Source organism: Eschrichtius robustus, chromosome 14 (assembly GCF_028021215.1).
Source record: "Eschrichtius robustus isolate mEscRob2 chromosome 14, mEscRob2.pri, whole genome shotgun sequence".
NCBI lineage: Eukaryota > Metazoa > Chordata > Mammalia > Artiodactyla > Eschrichtiidae > Eschrichtius > Eschrichtius robustus.
In genome coordinates, this window is record NC_090837.1 from 76,720,655 (window position 1) to 76,740,872 (window position 20,218).

The window sequence follows — 20,218 nt, forward strand, 5'->3', positions numbered from 1 at the left end:
ACCCTGTTCCTTCATCTGCTGTGTGTTTTTCTGTCGTCTCATTTTGCTTATCTTACTGTGTTTGGGGTCTCCTTTTCACAGGCTGCAGGTTCGTAGTTCCCGTTGTTTTTGGTATCTGTCCCCAGTGGCTAAGGTTGGTTCAGTGGGTTGTGAAGGCTTCCTGGTGGATGGAACTAGTGCCTGAGTTCTGGTGGATGAGGCTGGATCTTGTCTTTCTGGTGGGCACGTCCACGTCTGGTGGTGTATTTTGGGGTGTCTGTGGCCTTATTATGATTTTAGGCAGCCTCTCTGCTAATGGATGGGGCTGTGTTCCTGTCTTGCTAGTTGTTTGGCACAGGGTGTTCAGCACTGTAGCTTGCTGGTCATTGAGTGATGCTGGGTCTTGATGTTGAGATGGAGATCTCTGAGAGATTTTTGCCGTTTGGTATTACGTGGAGCTGGGAGGTCTCTTGTGGACCAGTGTCCTGAAGTTGGCTCTCCCACCTCAGAGGTACGGCCCTGATGCCTGGCTGGAGCACCAAGAGCCTTTCGTCCACACGGCTCAGAGTAAAAGGGAGAAAAAATAGAAAGAAAGAAAGAAAGAAAGAAAGAAAGAGGCTATAATATAGTGAAGTAAAATAAAGCTATTATAAAGCAAAGCTATACAGACAAAATCTCACCCAGAAGCATATACATATACACTCACAAAAAAAGGAAAAGGGGAAAAATTAATATATCCTGCTCCCAAAGTCCACCTCCTGAATTTGGGATGATTCGTTGTCTATTCAGGTATTCAACAGATGCAGACACATCAAGTTGTTTGTGGAGTTTTAATCCACTGCTTCTGATGCTACTAGGAGAGATTTCCCCTTCTCTTCTCTGTTCGCACAGCTCCCGGGGTTCAGCTTTGGATTTGGACCGGCCTCTGCATGTAGGTCGCCTGAGGGTGTCTGTTCCCCGCCCAGACAGGACGGGGTTAAAGGAGCAGCTGCTTCAGGGGCTCTGGCTCACCCAGGCCGCGGGGAGGGAGGGGTATAGAGGAGGCGGGGCGAGCCTGCGGCGTCAGAGGCCGGCGTGACGTTGCAGCAGCCTGAGGTGCGCCGTGTGTTCTCCTGGGGAAGTTGTCCCTGGATCACGGGACCCTGGCAGTGGCGGGCTGCACAGGCTCCCGGGAGGGGCGGTGTGGAGAGTGACCTGTGCTCGCACACAGGATTTTTGGAGGCGGCAGCAGCAGCCCCAGCGTCTCACGCCCGTCTCTGGGGTCCGCGCTGATGACCGCGGCTCACGCCAGTCTCTGGAGTTCGTTTAGGCGGTGCTCTGAATCCCCTCTCCTTGCGCGCCGTGAAACAAATAAGCAAGAAAAAGTCTCTTGCCTCTTCGGCAGCTGCAGACTTTTTCCCGGACTCCCTCCCGGCTAGCTGTGGTGCACTAACCCCTTCAGGCTGTGTTCACGCCGCCAACCCCAGCCCTCTCCCTGGGATCCGACCGAAGTCCGAGCCTCAGCTCCCAGCCCCGCGCGCCCCGGCTGGGGAGCAGACAAGCCTCTCGGGCTGGTGAGTGCTGCTCGGCGCCGATCCTCCGTGCGGGAGTCTCTCCGCTTTGCCCTCCGCACCCCTGTTGTTGCGCTCTCCTCCGTGGCTCCGAAGCTTCCCCCCTCTGCCACCCGCAGTCTCTGCCCGTGAAGGTCCTTCCTAGTGCGTGGAAATCTTTCCTCCTTCACAGCTCCCTCCCACTGGTGCAGGTGCCGTCCCTATTCTTTTGTCTCTGTTATTTCTTTTTTCTTTTGCCCTACCCAAGTACAGGGGGAGTTTCTTGCCTTTTGGGAGGTCTGACGTTTTCTGCCAGCGTTCAGTGGGTGTTCTGTAGGAGCAGTTCCACGTGTAGATGTATTTCTACTGTATCTGTGGGAAGGAAGGTGATCTCCGTGTCTTACTCTTCCGCCATCTTCTCCCCAACTAGAAAAAAAAGGTTCCTGAGGTAGCCCAGGTGAGAAGTGACGGTGGCTTGGGCTGGGTGGGGATGGAGGGAGGAAATAAATATTTGAAAGATATTTCACAGGTAGTCTCTGTGGGACATATTGATTTATTAGGTTGGGGTGGGGGAGGGTGGGAGAGCAAGAAATCAAGAATGGACTCTGGATGGATTCCCATTTGATCAGATGATAACAAGAGGAGAAACAAATGTGGGGAAAAGACAATGAGTCTGTTTTAGACATATTTAATTCAGTGTGATTACTGGTTTTTCAGGCCAACATCTCCCTGTTTTCTAAACTTTATTCTTTAAAAGCTGTTATTTATATATTTATATGAATTGACCATTGCCTCCTTTTGTGCTACCTATGTGCCCTGTATAGAACTTAAAATGCCTATAAGCCTCCTGGATTATAAACTCCATGAGGGAATTTCCCTGGTGGTCCAGTGGTTAGGATTCCTCTCTTCCACTGCAGGGGGGCATGGGTTTGATCCCTGGTCAGGGAACTAAGATCCTGCATGCCATGTGCTGCAGATAGATGGATAGATGGATGGATGGATGGGTAAATAAACAAATAAACAAACATACAAACTCATTCCATGAGGACAGGGGCACTTCTTACATCCCTGGAGTTCAGAATAGTACCTGGCACATAGTTAGTATTTTGTAAATATTTGAATGAATGCCACTTTATTTTATTTCCTTATTTACGTGTCAGTCACCTTGAAGATTAGGTCCTTGAGGGTGGGGCCTCATGGTAATTTTCGCATTTCCAGTGCCTGATACAGAGCCTGACTCACAGTAAGAGCTCAATAAATGTTAACTGTTGCTTCTGTTATTATTCTTTTCATCATCACCATCTACCATTTAAGCACATTTTTATTTTTGTTGATTTTTAGTCCTGGGTATTATATAATGATAATGTAGGGTTTTGTTTTCCAGGGGGAGGGAGTCCTCAATTTTAGATGTTTAGATTTGACTTCAAAGGCCAAAGTCTTTAGTCTAATGCTGGCTGATGTAGACATTATTTGCTGTGCTTAATTTCAGATACATCTATATAATGGGAATACAAGAAAGAAATGAGAAGTTGTTTTACAGAATACTGCAAGATGATATCGAAAGTCTACTGCCAATTGTATATACACCAACAGTTGGTCTTGCCTGCTCCCAGTATGGACACATCTTTAGAAGACCTAGGTAAGGCTTATTTTTAAAAATATATTTGCAGATGACAATTGCATAGAAACAACATCACTTCATAGCCCCTATTACATTTCTATTTTAATGTGTTGCAGTCTTATCCAACCACATTTCCCACCTCACAAAAGCTTAATTTGGACCAAAAGGGATTAATAAAAATATAACATGTCATATCTTTTATTTTGTGGAAATACCATCATTTATTCCTAACCTTCTTCAAGTATTTATGATTGTTAGAGGAAATGTGCATTTTTGTACCAAAAAAAATAAAACCCACAGTATTCTTAATTTTGGTGGCATATTCTGCAGAATAATCATAAAAGTTTTTGACAATCTGGCCAATTAAGAGATAGATTCTCATTTTTTTATCAGCTTTATTTCTATTGTTTGTCCTTTTTTATGAATTTACACAAATTTTACTTTCAGATAGTTCAAGCACCTCCAAATTTTTTTTTTAAAAGCTTTTCCTACTTTTCTGTAATTCTTGTTCTCTCTTCTATTTTAATTAATTAATTTATTTATTTATTTTTGGCTGTGTTGGGTCTTCGTTTCTGTACAAGGGCTTTCTCCAGTTGCGGCGAGCAGGGGCCACTCTTCATCGCGGTGCGCGGGCCTCTCACTATAGCGGCCTCTCTTGTTGCGGAGCACAGGCTCCAGACGTGCAGGTTCGGTAGTTGTGGCTCACGGGCCTAGCCGCTCCGCGGCATGTGGGATCTTCCCGGACCGGGGCACGAACCCGTGTCCCCTGCATTGGCAGGCGGATTCCCAACCACTGCGCCACCAGGGAAGCCCCCCTCCAAATATTTTAAGTGGAAAGGGTACTGGAATGAGCATTGGCTCAAGTCTTTGAATAAGTTACTTTATTCCTCCGAATCTGTTTATCATAAGGTAGGAATCCCAGTACCTTTCAAAGAGCTGCTGAGAAGGTCAGATGAGGAAACTGATGTGACAGTTTTTTGTAAACTTACAAGCATTGTATAAATGCTATTTTTACTTAATTTGAGTTTTCTTTTTTTTTTTTTAATTTGAGTTTTCTTGTCTGTTCCTCTAACCTGTAATCATTTTCCACAATCCTTTTGTTTTTCCCACGTCCTGCTTACATATTGATACAAATGTAGAAATTCACTGTGTGATAGCATTTATCTTCAGTCTCCTCTCATCTAGTCTAGTGGCTTTCAAACTTTAATGTGCGTATGAAACATCTGTGGGGGTTACTTAAAATGTTGATCCTTGCCAACTTTCCTCTCCTTCCTATTCCCAAGATTCTGATGAAAAAGAGAAAGGTCTGGAGGTCCGGATTGTAATGAACACCGTCGGTGATGGTGTTGCAGGTATTCCCCAGAAGACACTTTGAGAACACTGTCTGTTCTGTCCTATGTGCTGCCATCAATTAATGTGTCTAAGCACTTCTGTGGTATAACCCAGCTGTTCAGCTCTTTTATAGTTTCATTTTCACTTATAATAGTATTTCCCAATCCAGATTAAAGGACAAAGGAAAACAAAAAGATATTGGTGCCTGGGCCCCAACCACAGAGATTCTGATTCAGTTAGTCTAGAGTTGGGCCCAGGCGTTGCAGTTTCATAAAATCTCCTGGTGTGATTTTGATGTGCACCCAGAGTTGAGAACTCACATGAAACATAAAGAGCTTTTGGGTGAGGGCAGATACTGTGTATCATTTGTGCAGTGGCAGTGGTTTTTGTTTTGTTTTTTACATAGAAGATGGTCAGTAGGTCTTGGTTGTTTAACTCCAGGCTAGTTAAATCAGAATCTCTGGGGGTAGAAACCTGGCATTTTTAAAAAGCTCATCAGATGATTCTACTATGAAGCTCTGGTTGAGAAACTGTTTAAACTGATTTAAGCTGGGATAGTAATGCCAAAGTTAAGATGTCAATGAGAAGAATGGATGAGCAACACGGTCCTACTGTATAGCACAGGGCACTATATTCAATATCCTGTGATAAACCATAATGGAAAAAAATATGAAAAAGAATGTATATATGTATGTATAACTGAATCACTGTGCTGTACGGTAGAAATTAACACAACATTGTAAATCAGCTATACTTCAATAAAATAAATTTTTTTAAAAAGATATCAGTGAGAACGTTGAGTCAGTTTGAAGGCGCTGGGGGCCCATTGGCCCTCGTCTTTACTTGGCCTGTTTTCTAGAACCTTTGTTTCTTTTTTCTGTCTCTCTTCCTGCCTTCCTCTCTTCCTTTTTTGAAATCTGGATTATCTCAATTGGATAACAATATACAGTGTTTAAAATAACTTTTTACTTTTTCCTAATGCTTTAAGGATGTATTTTTTATGTGAAATTACTATAGTTTTCTTCTCTCCCTTTCTGCTCCTTCAGATTTCAAATTTTCAGTTTCAGTGACTTTTAACAGTAGTTTACTTAGCCTTATCGTGCTTTCCTGCATTGGTGGGTTGTCTTTATATTGCTTTTTACTGGAGGTATATTGAGTTTATTTGAATAGGAGATGTGGATACATTTCTTCTTGGGTAAGAATGATCACATCATTTAATAATAACCTTTGTTACAGCTACTATGTGAACAATGCAATTACAGTTTGAAGTGGTTGAAAATATTTGAAAATAAACCTGTGTAACTTAGGTAAATCTGCTTGGAAATGACACTGTGTCTTGATGTTTTATTAAAATATCTAAATATTCCAATTATGAACAAAAACTTAGAAAAAACCAAAAACTGCTGTGAAATGCAAAAGTGTTTTTGTTCTGTTGCAGGGGATTATTTATTTCAATCTCAGACAGAGGTCATGTTAGATCAATTGTGGATAACTGGCCAGAAAATCATGTTAAGGTACTAATAGCACAACCTTCCTTTCACAATGTTTTTTCTTTCTATGTAAGTTACCTCTTACAAGGTAAAATTTTCAAGAACAATTTTTTTTCATTGTTGCTCTGATTTATTTTGTGCTTGCATACATGTAGATTTAGTGCTCTGAGGAAATCATGATAGTAATTATAAAATGGGTGACTGGTATAGAGTTTGCCCTGGGAAAGCAGTTGGACCTAGTAAGGTGAGCCTGCTCACTTCAGTACCGCTGGTATCTCCTGCCTTCTCTATATTCCTTTACTTTTTCAGTTAGTATTATTCTAGGTAAAGAAAATACATTAAAATGCCATTAAAACTTTTATTCTGGTGGGCAATGGGGAGGATTCATTATGTCTTTTTTCTTCTAAATCTAAGATAGATTTAGATCCTTAAGCAAATATAAAACTCTTAGCATTTCAAATTTAGCAAATATAAACAGCTGTCAATCTGGCTGTCTTTCATAAAACAAAAACTAATGGCTTATTTAAGATCTTTTGGTAGGCTTTAGTGTTTATTACAGGCAGTAATCTTACTTGCCTGTATTGCGTGTCTTCCTCACCAAAATGATCTTTGATGAATTATCATTTGTTCCAATAACCTAAAAAAAATTTGGTCAGATAATTAAATTCATAGTATCCTCTTAAAACCTTGTAGGTGTATTTTTTATTCTAGATTTTTTTCTCCATTGCTAAGGTTTCTCTTGTTTGGCTTCAGTTATTATTTGGAGTAACATGTTATTTCTAAACTCTTTTTTTCTCCTAGGGTTAATCTTTATCAGAAGTTCCCCTCTCCCCTTTTTAGTCATTGTGAACATATTCAAGTTGATCCTCTAGTCAGAAGCATTCTACTCCTAAACCAAAGACACAGGGAAAGCAAATCTAGTTAATTCTCCTCTTTACATCTAGATTCTAGAAACCCTAGAATTTTAAGTATTCTTGGTTGGTTAACTTTGAAAGTTAGTTAAGAAACAATTTTATTTTTAAAAGTGAGAGTGAAAATATGTGAAGAGAATCTTTTTTCGAGGTTTTTTGTTTTGTTTTTAATAGTAGCTTTTCTGAGACAAAATTCACGTACAATGCCATTCACTGGCTTAAAATGTAAATTCAGTAATTTGTAGTATATTCACGGAGTTGTGCAGCCATCATCATTGAGAACATTTTCATCACAGCTCCCTCATCCCCACCCTGCCGGAAAAGCCCTGTACCCATTAGTATCACTCCCCCCTCAGCCCTAGACAACCACTAATGCACTTCTCTCTCTGTAGATTTACATGTTCATGTGAATGGAATAATCTAATACGTGCTGTTTTGTGATGAAGAGAATCTTTTTATAAATGTGTTTCTTAAGTGCTCCATTTTGGACAACTTATAATTTATTTTACTTTATTTGTAATTAAGGCTGTTGTGGTGACTGATGGAGAGAGAATTCTGGGTCTTGGAGATCTGGGTGTCTATGGAATGGGAATTCCAGTAGGAAAACTTTGTTTGTATACAGCTTGTGCTGGAATACGGCCTGATAGATGCCTGCCTGTGTGTATTGATGTAGGAACTGATAATCCAGTGAGTAAAATCATTTTCCCCCTTTGACCCTTCTCCCATATTAAAAAAAAAACAAAACTGCTTTATTACATTCCTCTTTTGAAGAAATACAAGAAGAGAAAATTCTGTGATTAGATATTAGCCTTTGTCTTAAACGCCTTTTAATATTTATGCAAATAATAGTAAATTAATACTATTAAGTTTTTTGAAGAAGGGCAATAAAGTTTTAAAAATTATTAACTTCTTTATTTTACAATTTTTGTTTTATAGAATATGTTTAAACTGGTTATATAACAGAATGCTTTTATTTTTACATTTGTTCTGTTTTATAGGCACTCTTAAAAGATCCATTTTACATGGGTTTATATCAGAAAAGAGATCGATCACAACATTATGATGATCTGATTGATGAGTTTATGAAGGCCATTACTGACAGGTATTTTTTAAAAGTTTGAGTATATGAAAGCATCTCTTAAAAAAAAAAAAGGAACCACAGTTTTGTTTTCCTTTATCTTTTGTGAAGATAGGTAGAAGGAGATTAAATTTTGGAGAACTTTGGTTCTTGCCTGCCTGATTCAATGTGCTGATGTGTGGTGATACCCTCTGCCTTGCCCTCCTGAGTTATCTGACATCTTGAGCACACTGAAATCTTGAAGTCTGCACTCACTGCTCCTAAAATACCCTCACTGTGTAGTTCTTTCAGCCCTTGGCATCCAGGCTAACTCCACCATTCCAGTGAAACTCTTGTGCAGCTTTCGTGTTTTAAATTCGCTGACCATTTGGTCTTCTTCTCTCTCCTCTTTGCAGCATCTGACCAGGTTTTCCACTCCTACATCCTTGAAATTGTTTTCTCTTGACCACTAAAAGACTTTCCTAACTTGGTCTTTCTCTCACCTTTTTTCTTTCCTTTGTCATCTCCACTGGTTTTTCTTCCTCTCTTATTAAATGTGGGTGAATACATAGTTCTCTTCTCTTCTCATAGTCTTGTAAGCTATGACCTTTATGCATGTGACTCCTAAGTCCATGAAAACCCATCTCTGTAGTCCCACCTCCCTCTGAGGCTTGCGTTTCCAACAGTTGGAATCCTCCATCTAGACATTTTGTTGCTCCTTCATATTCATGTCCAGAACAACTTCCCTTTCTAAATTGCCTATCTTCTGAAAATCCAGCCTCTAATAATGGCATTAACATGCACCCTGTCGCCAGACCTTTGATCTTGGTCTAATCTTTGACTCTTTCTCCTCCTCCATCAACCCCGTATAGTGTCATTCAATCCTCAAATCCAGTTGGTACTATCCCTTAAATGCCTCAGAAATATATCTCCTCTTCTCCATTGCCACAGCCTTTCTGCAGATCCTCATCTCTCTTTTGGATTCTTTAAAACCTTCCTCCAACTTCTCTCCATTTCCTCTCCACCTTACCACCAGATTAGTCTTTTGAAAACATGCACTTCATTGTATCATTCTTTTGTTTGAAATCTATCAGTGGTTTCCTATTGCCATAAAGTCCAAACTCTTTATGATCTAGCCCTGCCCTACCTTGTAGATTACTGGTACATGGAAGATAGTAAAAAATTAACTCCTTTTCAGAATCAAAGTTGACATATCTAAAACTAAACTTTTTATCTTCCCCAAAATTGCCATCTCCTCCCCTTCCCCTTACTTCCCTGCCTTGGACAATCAGATAGTATCTCTTAGTCATCCAGGCTGCCTTGGCATTTTAACAGCATTTCTCTCACTTCCCAGGTGGTCCTCATCGTCAGCTTCTTTTTGTTCATTCTGATGTCTCATAATTGGCCCTTTCACTTCCTGTGGCTTCTGCTTCAGATCTTCTTGTCATCCTCTCATAATAGCTGCCTAGCTATTTTTCCTTCTTTCTCATCTCTCCCCAGGTTGATATATGCTGTGTATCACTGGCAGGTTTATCCTTCCTAAAGGGAGTCTCAGATGAATTCTTGCCTTCTCTAGCCATCAGTGATTCTAGATCAGATACGGAATAAAGACCCCATTCCCTAATTTTGCATTCAGCGTTCTCCATTATCTGGCTCCAACCTACCTTAACCAACTTCTCCCTTATACTTTCATATAAACCCTGAAATATATAGCCAGACTGTTGAAAATTCAGGGTCAGCAAAATACACCTTGTTTTTCTTTCTACTGCTTTACTTTTTGTTGTTCTTTCAGGACCCAAATAAAGTCCCACCTCCTTTTCAAGCCTTCCCTTACTCCACCCCACCAAGATGATTGATATCTTTTTCTGAATGCCAGTGAACTCATACAGCAATTATTCTTTAACCTCTTATTTAATATATACTTTCCTGTGTTGCTGTTTAACTGTGAATGTAATAAAAATTCACATATCAAATATATACTTTTTGAGACTCAGAGACAAAATCTCTTTCTTTTTAGGAAGTTACTTGTGCTTACATGTGCTGGACGCCCTCCTAGGCACTTGGAAATAGTTTATGCAGACTAATATCCCATAGGTCCATCATAGTGCTACATTCATTTTAAGAACCCCATACATTTTTCTGAATGAGTAATAGATTTTTCTACATTTTGAGTTCTAGTCTTTCACAGACTCTGAAAATTGCCAGATGGCCTTAAACGAACTAACTTTGTACATTATTTTAAAATGTGATCATAAGGACTATTAGACAGGAAAGCTGTTTAAAAGTGGTATTTTCAACACAACTATTATGGGCTTTGTTGTTTTTAGATATGGACAGAACACACTTATTCAGTTTGAAGACTTTGGAAATCATAATGCATTCAGGTTCTTGAGAAAATATCGAGAAAAATACTGTACCTTCAATGATGATATTCAAGGTAAAGCAAAAGAAAACCTTAGGTTTTTGATTCCTACTTAAAATTTTTTTTAATGTGCCTACTTTTTACTTTACGATGTTTTACTTGTCTTTCAGGGACGGCTGCAGTCGCTCTAGCCGGTCTGCTTGCAGCCCAAAAAGTCATTGATAAACCGATCTCAGAACACAGAATCTTATTTCTTGGAGCAGGAGAGGTAAAGTTCCTGTAAGCTTCTAGGATTGAAAACCAACACTCTCCTTTAGAATTGGAAAATAGGGTATAATGAACTTATAATTTTGTTGAGATAGAGGGTATAAATTCAAGATCAGTGTTGTGAAGTAGGTAATTTAAAATGTTTGGAAAGAATATCACAAAGAATCAAGCTTTGTGTGCTTTGTAAGGGAAGAATAGACCCAGTATTCCTCATAACATATAATTCTCATAAGTAAAGTAATTTAGTATTGTATCATACTCTAGTACTTGTTTTTTAAAATTTATGTTTTGTTGCACAGGCTGCTCTTGGAATTGCAAATCTTATAGTTATGGCTATGGTGGAAAATGGCCTCTCAGAAGAAGAGGCACGAAAGAAAATTTGGATGGTTGACAAATTTGGTTTATTATTTAAGGTAAGGTATTTAAAATTTGGAGAAGCAAAAGAATGTTCTTATAGTGATATGTTTAGGTTCTTTTTCATATTCAAATCATAATCTCTGTGTTGGCACCAGACTTATTCTTTCTTGCTTTATTCTCTGACTCTTGACCCGTCTAAAACCTAGTGGTTTTTCATAGGAACTCAGAAGTTTCTAATTAAATCATTAGCAGGACATCTGATATTTGAGCAGAAATTCTTTAACCCTTTGGAGATCATAATCTCCTGTAGCAATCTCATGGAAATCTAAGGACCTTTTCCCCAGAAAAAGGCACATATTCCTAAGGTCAAATGATGGATAATAAAGAGTTTTATCCCAGATCAGCTTGGTGTCCTTTGGACCTACCTGCCTTCCTATCATTAATTGCCATTTTTAGTAGCTTAAGAAATGCCTTATATCTTATACTGTGTAACACATTGAAATGTAGGTAAACTGTCTCATAGTTGAACTTATCCAGTACACAATGCTGTTGTATTTTTGCCGTATATATTGATATAGAAGTTACTTGTCATCTACACCTTTGAGCAAGCTTATGTCAGCGTACTTTGCTCCAGTTCTGAAATCTTTTCTTAATTAGTACCAGTATTCTATTAGTACAAAAAATGAAATGAAAAATTAAAGTATGTGAATGAAAAATCTTGAATGCTTAAATTATAAATAATTTTTTTAAGTATTTTAAAATGTACCGGACATTGTGATAAGACTTTACAGGTATTATCTCATTTAATCTTTTTTAAAAAAATCTCATTTGATTTTATCAAAAATTCAGTGAAATTTTACAAATGAGGGAAAGAGGTTTAAAAAGGTCAGCTCACTTTTCCAAGATCATCACCTTATAAGTGATGGAGGTAGGATTCACACCCAGGTAGCCTGACTGTGAATCCTATGCTCTTAATCATTCAACTGTGCCACCTCCCAAAGCTGTAACTGCCATATTTGCTTGTATGTAAGATGCAAGGATTACAAGACATTGTACTTGGAAGGCCATTGGGGGGTGTATCTGTTTTTACTAGTACACAATTATGTTGGTGTTTCTTTTCTTTTTACTCTTTTTTTTTTTTTACTTTAATTTCTTTCTTTCTTTCTTTCTTTCTTTCTTTCTTTCTTTCTTTCTTTCTTTCTTTCTTTCTTTCTTCCTTCCTTCCTTCCTTCCTTCCTTCCTTCCTTCCTCCCTTTCTTTCTTTCTTTCTTTCTTTCTTTCTTTCTTTCTTTCTTTCTTTCTTTCTTTCTTTCTTTCTTTCTTTCTTTCCTTTCTTTCTTTCTTTATTTTTGGCCGTGTTGGGTCTTCGTTTCTGTGCGAGGGCTTTCTCCAGTTGCGGCAAGTGGGGGCCACTCTTCATCGCGGTGCGCGGGCCTCTCACCATCGCGGCCTCTCTTGTTGCGGAGCACAGGCTCCAGACGCACAGGCTCAGTAGTTGTGGCTCACGGGCTCAGTTGCTCCGCGGCATGTGGGATCTTCCCAAACCAGGCCTCGAACCCATGTCCCCTGCATTAGCAGGCAGACTCCCAACCACTGCGCCACCAGGGAAGCCCTGGTGTTTCTTTTTGTGATGTTGATTTTCATAAATGTTTTGTGATTCTTTATCATATTTGTAATGAGTCGAGTTTAGAATGAATACAAGTGAGAAACCCTGTGCATCTGCAAGTTCAGGGTATATTTTTCTTTTAAGATGAGTTTTAGGCTTCGTATCTCTCCTGAGAACCCAAAACACTGCCCTCCTTTTTGAGACTTAGAGAGTTTCCTGTTGAAGCCCTCATGGAAGAGCTGTGGTCTTCCTGGGAGCAGGCATGTGAAACCACTGTTCTGAGAACTTAGATCTGTTGAGGCTGTATTTCACTCGTTCAGTTACTTCCCAACCAAGTGATGATGGTGTGCTACTTCTCCCAGCCCCTGCTGGTCCTTACCTGGAGTTATTCTGGAGTTCTGATGGGAAAAGTCACCTTTGCATGGGAGGTCTTCTCTTTTAACAAAATAAGGATTTCTCAGCCTGGTTGGTTTTTGCATTCCACATGTTTTTGTCTGCTTTACATTGTTGAGAAATTCTTCGTTGTTCTAGTGTGTCAGTGGTATATCTCCTGCCCTTGTGACACTACTAAGGAGTTAATTTTTATAGTTTTTGACCTGGGATTTGGTGAGGAAAGCATGTTCCTTCATTCAGCTATCCTGAACCAAAATTCCCCTTTCCTCTTGTTTCTGAACTTTTGGTAGTGTAAGTCCATGATGTCTATCTGAAATTCTGAAATCCTAAAAACTCTGAAATCCCTGAGTGTTTCTTGAAATTCATTTGGTAATAAATCTGACAGACCTGAACTTACCTACTAACTTTGGTAGCAAGACCAAAGAGGGTATTTCTAACCTTCACCTTTTGTACTTGGTGTGACTGTTCATAAGTTCTGTTCAGTTGTGGAGTGCCCATTGCGAGGGTATTTGTGATATATTATCATAAGACAGTTCTAAAATATTAAATTCTGAATTTTAAAACACAGCTAGCCCAGATAAGGGACTGTGGGCCTTTGTGCTCTATTGGATTTCGGAGGACTTCACAGAGTAAATGAGTTTCTGAGAGGGATTAGTAAGTTTCTGGTTATAATGGAATTTGATTTGTGTTTTATATTTGGGTTTATGAGCAATATGAAGATAGAATTGGAAGATATGGGTTAAAAAGAAAGGTACATGAAAATGAAAGATATTCTTATTGTAGAAACAATATGTGACTTATAATGATGTCTTTTCAATTAATCCTTAATAAGCAATTACTAAAAAACTGTATCTTATCTAAAAATTCAGGGGCGGAAAGCTACAATAGACAGTCATCAGGAACCATTTGCTCACTTAGCCCCAGAGAGCGTACCTGATACTTTTGAAGGTGCAGTAAATATACTTAAGCCTTCAGCTATAATTGGTAAGTAAAGTTGTTGTTAAGTCATTCTGTTACTTACCTGTGTAATGCCAGTCATAACTTCCATGCAGGATTACTCAAAATGAAATGACAGATTTTACCTAGCTTTCAGCATATATAATGTTTTCTGTGATAGCTTTTTATAAATTGAAGTATATCTGATGTGCAGTATCATATAAGTGACAGGTGTAAATGTAGTGATTCACAATTTTTAAAGGTTATACTCTGTTTATGGTTATTATAAAATATTGGCTATGTTCCCTGTGTTGTATGTGGTGGCTTTTAGGTACAGTGTGCAAAGTTTTGTTAATGGATGTTGCTTGTACTTTTAACTTCTAAAAGCTGTGTGATTGATCATGCTTTGCTTTTAGAGTTGGTATGCCTGGTGGGCTCAAAACCTGAAAAAGACCAAGGTTATTTGACAGACCAAGAAAATCCTATGCAGAGTCAAAGATTTTCATTGGCAACAAAGCTGTAAGCCTTTGGTATGTTTTAAGAGTCAGGCGTTGCATAGCTGACATCAGACTATGCAACATGGCATTAAGTTCAGAGCAGAAAATGTAAAAGTCTTTAAAAGAGGGACTATTTCATTTCCTATATAGCTGTAAGATTTGAATCTATAATTTTTCTTGTAATTTTGCCAATTTCTTGGAGGAGCCCTGTGGAATGTTAAATGGTAAACTTACTGTTTTAAGTCTCAAACAGTCTTTATGGTTAGGAAAAGGATGTCTGTATTAGCTTCTTCACTGATTAGAACTCGTAATTTTTTAGAGTGAGAAGTAATCTTAAGGATTGCAAGTGTGTCTCTCTCAAAACTCAGTATGGAAACCTAAGAATCTGTCCATTGACTCAGTCCCTGGAGGGTCAAGGAAACAAAAAGAAAAAAATGTTTAATTCTTTTAGAGCTCATGGATTCCTAAGACTATGTCCACATACCTCCACATGGGGAAACACTGAGTAGAAGTTCCTTTTTTACATGAAAAAAACAAGCACAGAGATGTTAAGCAACTTGCCTAAGATTTGTGAATATTTCATATAGCCAGTAGTGACCGAGCAAGCACTAAAACTTTGGTCTCCTGATCAGTATTTTTCTTTATTACATATCAGTTTATAAAATGGAATTTAAAATTTCTTTGACTATTGAATGTAAGTCTTATTGGATGAACTGTGTAAGCACTCAGCCGAGGCGTTGCTTGGTCATCCCCAGATTCCCACCATGGGCTAAGTATTCTTCCTTCATGCTGTGCTTCTATGCACTGCATGCTTAGCACCTGTTACAGGTTTTCTGATTTTCTGTTTACTCTGTTGTTTTTTCTCTCAACTATAAGCTGCCTGCATTATACTCATTTTTATATCCTAATGGCCTAATACAGTGTCTGAGACATTGTAGGGGCTTACTAAAAGGTCATTAAACTGAACTCTATCAAGAAAGTGGATTGCTTTAGTCAAGAAGATCTTTTATCGCTTCTGAACTCCTATTTATAATGAATACCACAGAGTTTAACAAGTTAACATTTGAGGTGCAAGTTTTTAATTAAAAAAATTTTTTTAATTGTGGTAAAGTACGCATAACATAAAATTTGCCCATAACCATTTATAAGTGTACAGTGAGGTAGTGTTAAGTGCATTTACATTGTTGTGCAACCAATCTCCAACTCTTCTTACCTTGTAAAACTGAAGCTCTGTGTGCACCTGAAACTATCACAACATTGTTAATCAGCTATACTCCAATATAAAATAAAAAGTTAAAGGAAAATAAAAAACTGAAGCTCTATGCCTGTTAGACCAGTGGTCCCCAACCTTTTTAGCACTAGGAACCGGTTTCATGGAAGATAATTTTTCCACGGACCAGGGAGGGGGGAATGGTTTTGGGATGATTCAAGCGTATTACATTTATTCTGCACTTTATTACTATTATATTACATTGTAATATATAATGAAATAATTATACAGCTCACCATAATGCTGACAGGAGGCAAAGCTCAGGTGGTAATGCGAGCAGTGGGGAACGGCTGTAAATGCAGGTGAAGCTTTGCTCCCTCACCCGCCGCTCACCTCCTGATGTGCGGCCCGGTTCCTAACAGGCCACAGACCGGTACCAGGCCGTGGCCCCGGGGTTGGGGGCCCCTGTGTTAGACAACAACTACATGATGAAGGTAGTCTTATACTCTTTTTTTTATTGCCCACAATTTACTATATCTGGGGTAGACAATAAATATTTAAGTGAAAATTTTTAACATTTTATTGTTTCTCTTTTCAGATTTAAGATTGGAATTATCTCAGCAATGCAAAATCTTATCTTTATAATGGGATAAGCACAGGTCTTATCTTTACCTGTGCTTTTGTTGTGTTAAACCTATTAGAGAAATGCTATTGATGAGAAGGCTATGTTTTACCTGTAATGAAGTTCCTTTTTTTTACCCCCCTGATTTTATTACAGGAGTTGCAGGAGCTGGCCGACTTTTCACTCCTGGTGTAATCAAAGCCATGGCTGATATCAATGAAAGGCCTATAATATTTGCATTAAGTAATCCTACAGCACAAGCTGAGTGCACAGCCGAAGAAGCATATACACTTACAGAGGTATTAATAATAGCATGAATTGGTTATGTCTATTATTTTCCCTCTATTAGCCTATTAGTTATACATTCTTGAATAATTCTTTTTGTGGTTGCTCGAGAGATGACAGCGTGTATCCATGGATCATCAGATCCTGATGTAAATTATTGCTTGTATCAATTCTGGAAAGCAGTTACTTTATATATACATTTTAACACCCTCAGGCCTTTTGTGCTATTGTTGTGCATTTTAATTCTCTCTATATTTTAAATCCCCAAAGACATTCTTTTTGTTTTAAACAAAAATTATTCATTTAGATTTACCTACGTTTTAATATTTTCTATTGCCATTGTGTCCTTCATGCATGCCTGTGCTTCTGTCTAGGATTATTTCTTCTACCAGAAGAACTTACTTTAAGTGTGGGTCTGATGAATTCTCTTGATAATTTCTTTATTTTGCCTTCATTTTGAAGGATATAGTTTCACTCTGCATAGAAGTCAGAGTTGGTAGATACTTTATTTCAGAACTTTGAATGTATCATTCTTTCGTTTTCTGACTTCTGTTTTCTTTTTGATAGACCATTTTGTCTTTGGTTTTAAGCAGTTTTTCTACTATGGACTTAGGTGTGGTTTTCTTTGTATTTATTCCACCTGAGGACTGTAGAGCCCCTGAATCTGTGGCTTAATGTCTTCTTGGACACATTCTGTCTCTTCTCTTGTAGGACTCCAGTTATGTGAATGTCAAGACTTTTTCACCATATCTAATATGCCTCTTACACTATTTTCTATGTATACCATCCTGTTTGTTCTCTGTGTTTCAGTCCTGTGATTTTCTTTGGACTTATCTTCCAGTTTGCATATTCTCTTTTCAGCTGTTCTAAATCTGTTGTTAGGTTCTTAATTTTATTGTATTTTTCACTTGTGGAATTTTATTTCATTCTTTCCAGAATTCATTAATTTAGCGTCACAGACTTAAAATCACGTATTATAGAAATAATCAACTTATAAATACTACTTTCGTGCCCTCACGTGTCATGAAATAATTGTTTTCACCCTCTTCACATGTATCTTCACCATCATAGGGCCATTCTTTTGAGTCATGTGACAGCTCTCCGGAACAAATTTTTACTTTCATCTAAATTGTTTAAAATTTAGCTCTTTTGAATTCTTTGACACTGCCACTGGGTTATATCCCAGTTAAAAGTATCTGCTTATATACCGTTAGGACAGTTCTTTTTCCCCTACTGTTCTGTAGAGATATATTTGTAATCTCCACAATGTAATCACTTTCTGTATTGTTCTTGCAAGTGATCTTTAAGTGACTCTAGGAAGTGATTTTTTTCTTTTAAGTTGGTTACATTGTTGTGTTAGTTTCAGGTATATAGCAAAGTGATTCGGTTATATACTTTTTCATTTTTTTGTATTTGTTTCCATTATAGGTTATTACAAGATGTTGAATATAGTTCCCTGTGCTATACAGTAAATCTTTGTTGTTTAGGAAGTGATTTTTAAAGCCTTGTTTACAATGATATATAGGAGTAGTAATTGTTAGGTCATACCCTTGAGAAAAATTAATAAATCTTATAAATGTTTTTGTCTCTATTAAAAGTATTTTATTATGGAAAATTTCAAGCATACACAAAAGTAGAAAGAACAGTATAATTAACTCCCATGTACCAATACCCTGCTTCAAAAGTGATAACTTATTGCCAATCTTGTTTCTTTTACATCCTACTCACCTTAGATTTTGAAGCCAGTCTCAGACATCATATCATTTTATTATAAATATTATAGTATATCTCTCAAAAGTTAAGGATTCTTTTAAAAATATAATCACAGTATTATCACACCTCACAATTTTAACAATATTTTTTAAATACTTATTTGATTCTTTTGTATAGCTTTCAGTTCTCTGCTAAAATTTTGTCTTGTCATTTAATTTCTTGAATATATGAATCTTAATTAAGGTTAATGTCTGATAGTAACAAATATCTCACTTTCTGTGAGTCCATTTCTATTATCTGTCTTTCTTCTTGGTTATCCAGTTCTTGTATTTTTGTAAATCTAGTTTTACTCCTGTCTTTCGCTTCCTTATTGAGTGCTAGGTAGTGTGAATGAAGAATAGTAGCAATAATTTGAGGCTCGGAATGAAGTTACCTTCCTCCATAGGAGCTTTGCCTTTCCTTTTGGAGGCTGTTAGTCTGGGGCAGCTCCATATAATTCAGCAGGATGTAGTCCATGGGAGGCCTCATCTATTTCCACAGTTTACGTTTTCTCTTGGGTATGAATCAAAAACCCTGGGGTATTTATCAGCACCCCTCACCCCTAGTCGTCTCTGAAGTATACTTTTTCTCTCTCTGTCATCATGAGACTCCTGATAGCTTCAATGCTCAGGCACTCAGCCACAGGTTTTCCTTTTGAAATCACTCACCTGAAGGAGGAAAGCTGCAAATGCTGGGCCTGAATATCTTGCTTTCCTCTTTTTCTGGATCTTGACTGTCTCTACCTCCAAGCTCTCCCTATCTTGGTAGCACTCCCACTTCCTTAAAACATATTTTTAATTGTTTTTCTCATTGTTACCAGAGGGAGAATTAGTGTGAAACAACCTAGACTATTGCCAAAGTAGAACTCTCAGAACTTTTTTTTTTTAATTTTATTTATTTATTTATTTTTGGCTGTGTTGGGTCTTCGTTGCTGCGCGCGGGCTTTCTCTAGTTGTGGCGAGCAGGGGCTACTCTTCGTTGCGGTGCACGGGCTTCTCATTGTTGTGGCTTCTATTGTTGCAGAGCACGGGCTCTAGGCGCGCAGGCTTCAGTAGTTGTGGCTTGCGGGCTCTAGAGGTCAGGCTCAGTAGTTGTGGCACACGGACTTAGTTGCTCCACGGCATGTGGGATCTTCCCAGGCCAGGGCTTGAACCTGTGTCCCTTGCATTGGCAGGCAGATTCTTAACCACTGCGCCACCAGGGAAGCCCCTCTCAGAACCTTCTGAACTTAATAGTCATGCTCTTGATATATTTAGCATTGTTTTTTTTCTCATTGTTGTAAATTTTATTTTGACACATATATTCTCTCAAAATTCCTTTTGATTCTATATTGCCACTTTGTGTTAGTCAAAATAAATTCGCTTGACTAGTGGCTTCCAACAGTTATAATAATTACTGAAACTTCTAATAATTATTGAAATCTTTTCTTTTGAACTCATCCGCAAAGTCAGCATACAGATATATTAAAAAAAAAAAAAATCAGTCTCTTTAGTATACTTTCTTCTTTACCAAAGAATGGTATTACTATTAGCTTGATTGCTCATCCTCTTCACCTGTCTTTACTACTTAAAACTAATGGTTATTGCCCCCTAAATTAAATCTTAGTCTTACACAAAGACTAGTTGATAAATATATACTCCATGTATTATGGGTCTTGGCATTTCCAAAATATAAAAAATTTAAATGTTTTGGGCAGTAGTAGTACATCAGTAGAAGACTGTTCAAACATTTAAGAATTTTATTTTTTGAATAAATTGTTATTGTAATAGATGTACACCATTTGAATGAATAAAAATTCCTCAAGGAAACCAGTTTGATATACTGGTTGTATCAGTGTATCAGTGCTAGGATGCAAATTTTCTCACAATTTTTATAACTTTGAAATTGTGCTATCTCTTAAAAATGGTAAAAAAGCATTGTGTCATAGTTTAATTTTACATAATTTTTTTCTTAGTATTACATAAAATAATGGCATAAATGGATGTATTTGTAGTTACTGCTTAAATTTTAAG

At 37.9% G+C, this 20,218-nt stretch overlaps 1 protein-coding gene across 1 annotated transcript in view; it reads left to right on the plus strand.

The window, feature by feature from the left end:
• ME2 (malic enzyme 2) overlaps nt 1-20,218 on the plus strand; it is a 70,097-nt gene that overhangs the window by 34,961 nt on the left and 14,918 nt on the right. The window contains exons 4-12 of the mRNA XM_068563397.1: nt 2,998-3,147; nt 5,900-5,975; nt 7,388-7,549; nt 7,861-7,964; nt 10,247-10,356; nt 10,452-10,549; nt 10,848-10,961; nt 13,774-13,888; nt 16,326-16,468. Of these exons, the coding sequence (XP_068419498.1) occupies nt 2,998-3,147; nt 5,900-5,975; nt 7,388-7,549; nt 7,861-7,964; nt 10,247-10,356; nt 10,452-10,549; nt 10,848-10,961; nt 13,774-13,888; nt 16,326-16,468 (1,072 nt within the window). The remainder of the gene's footprint in view (nt 1-2,997; nt 3,148-5,899; nt 5,976-7,387; nt 7,550-7,860; nt 7,965-10,246; nt 10,357-10,451; nt 10,550-10,847; nt 10,962-13,773; nt 13,889-16,325; nt 16,469-20,218) is intronic.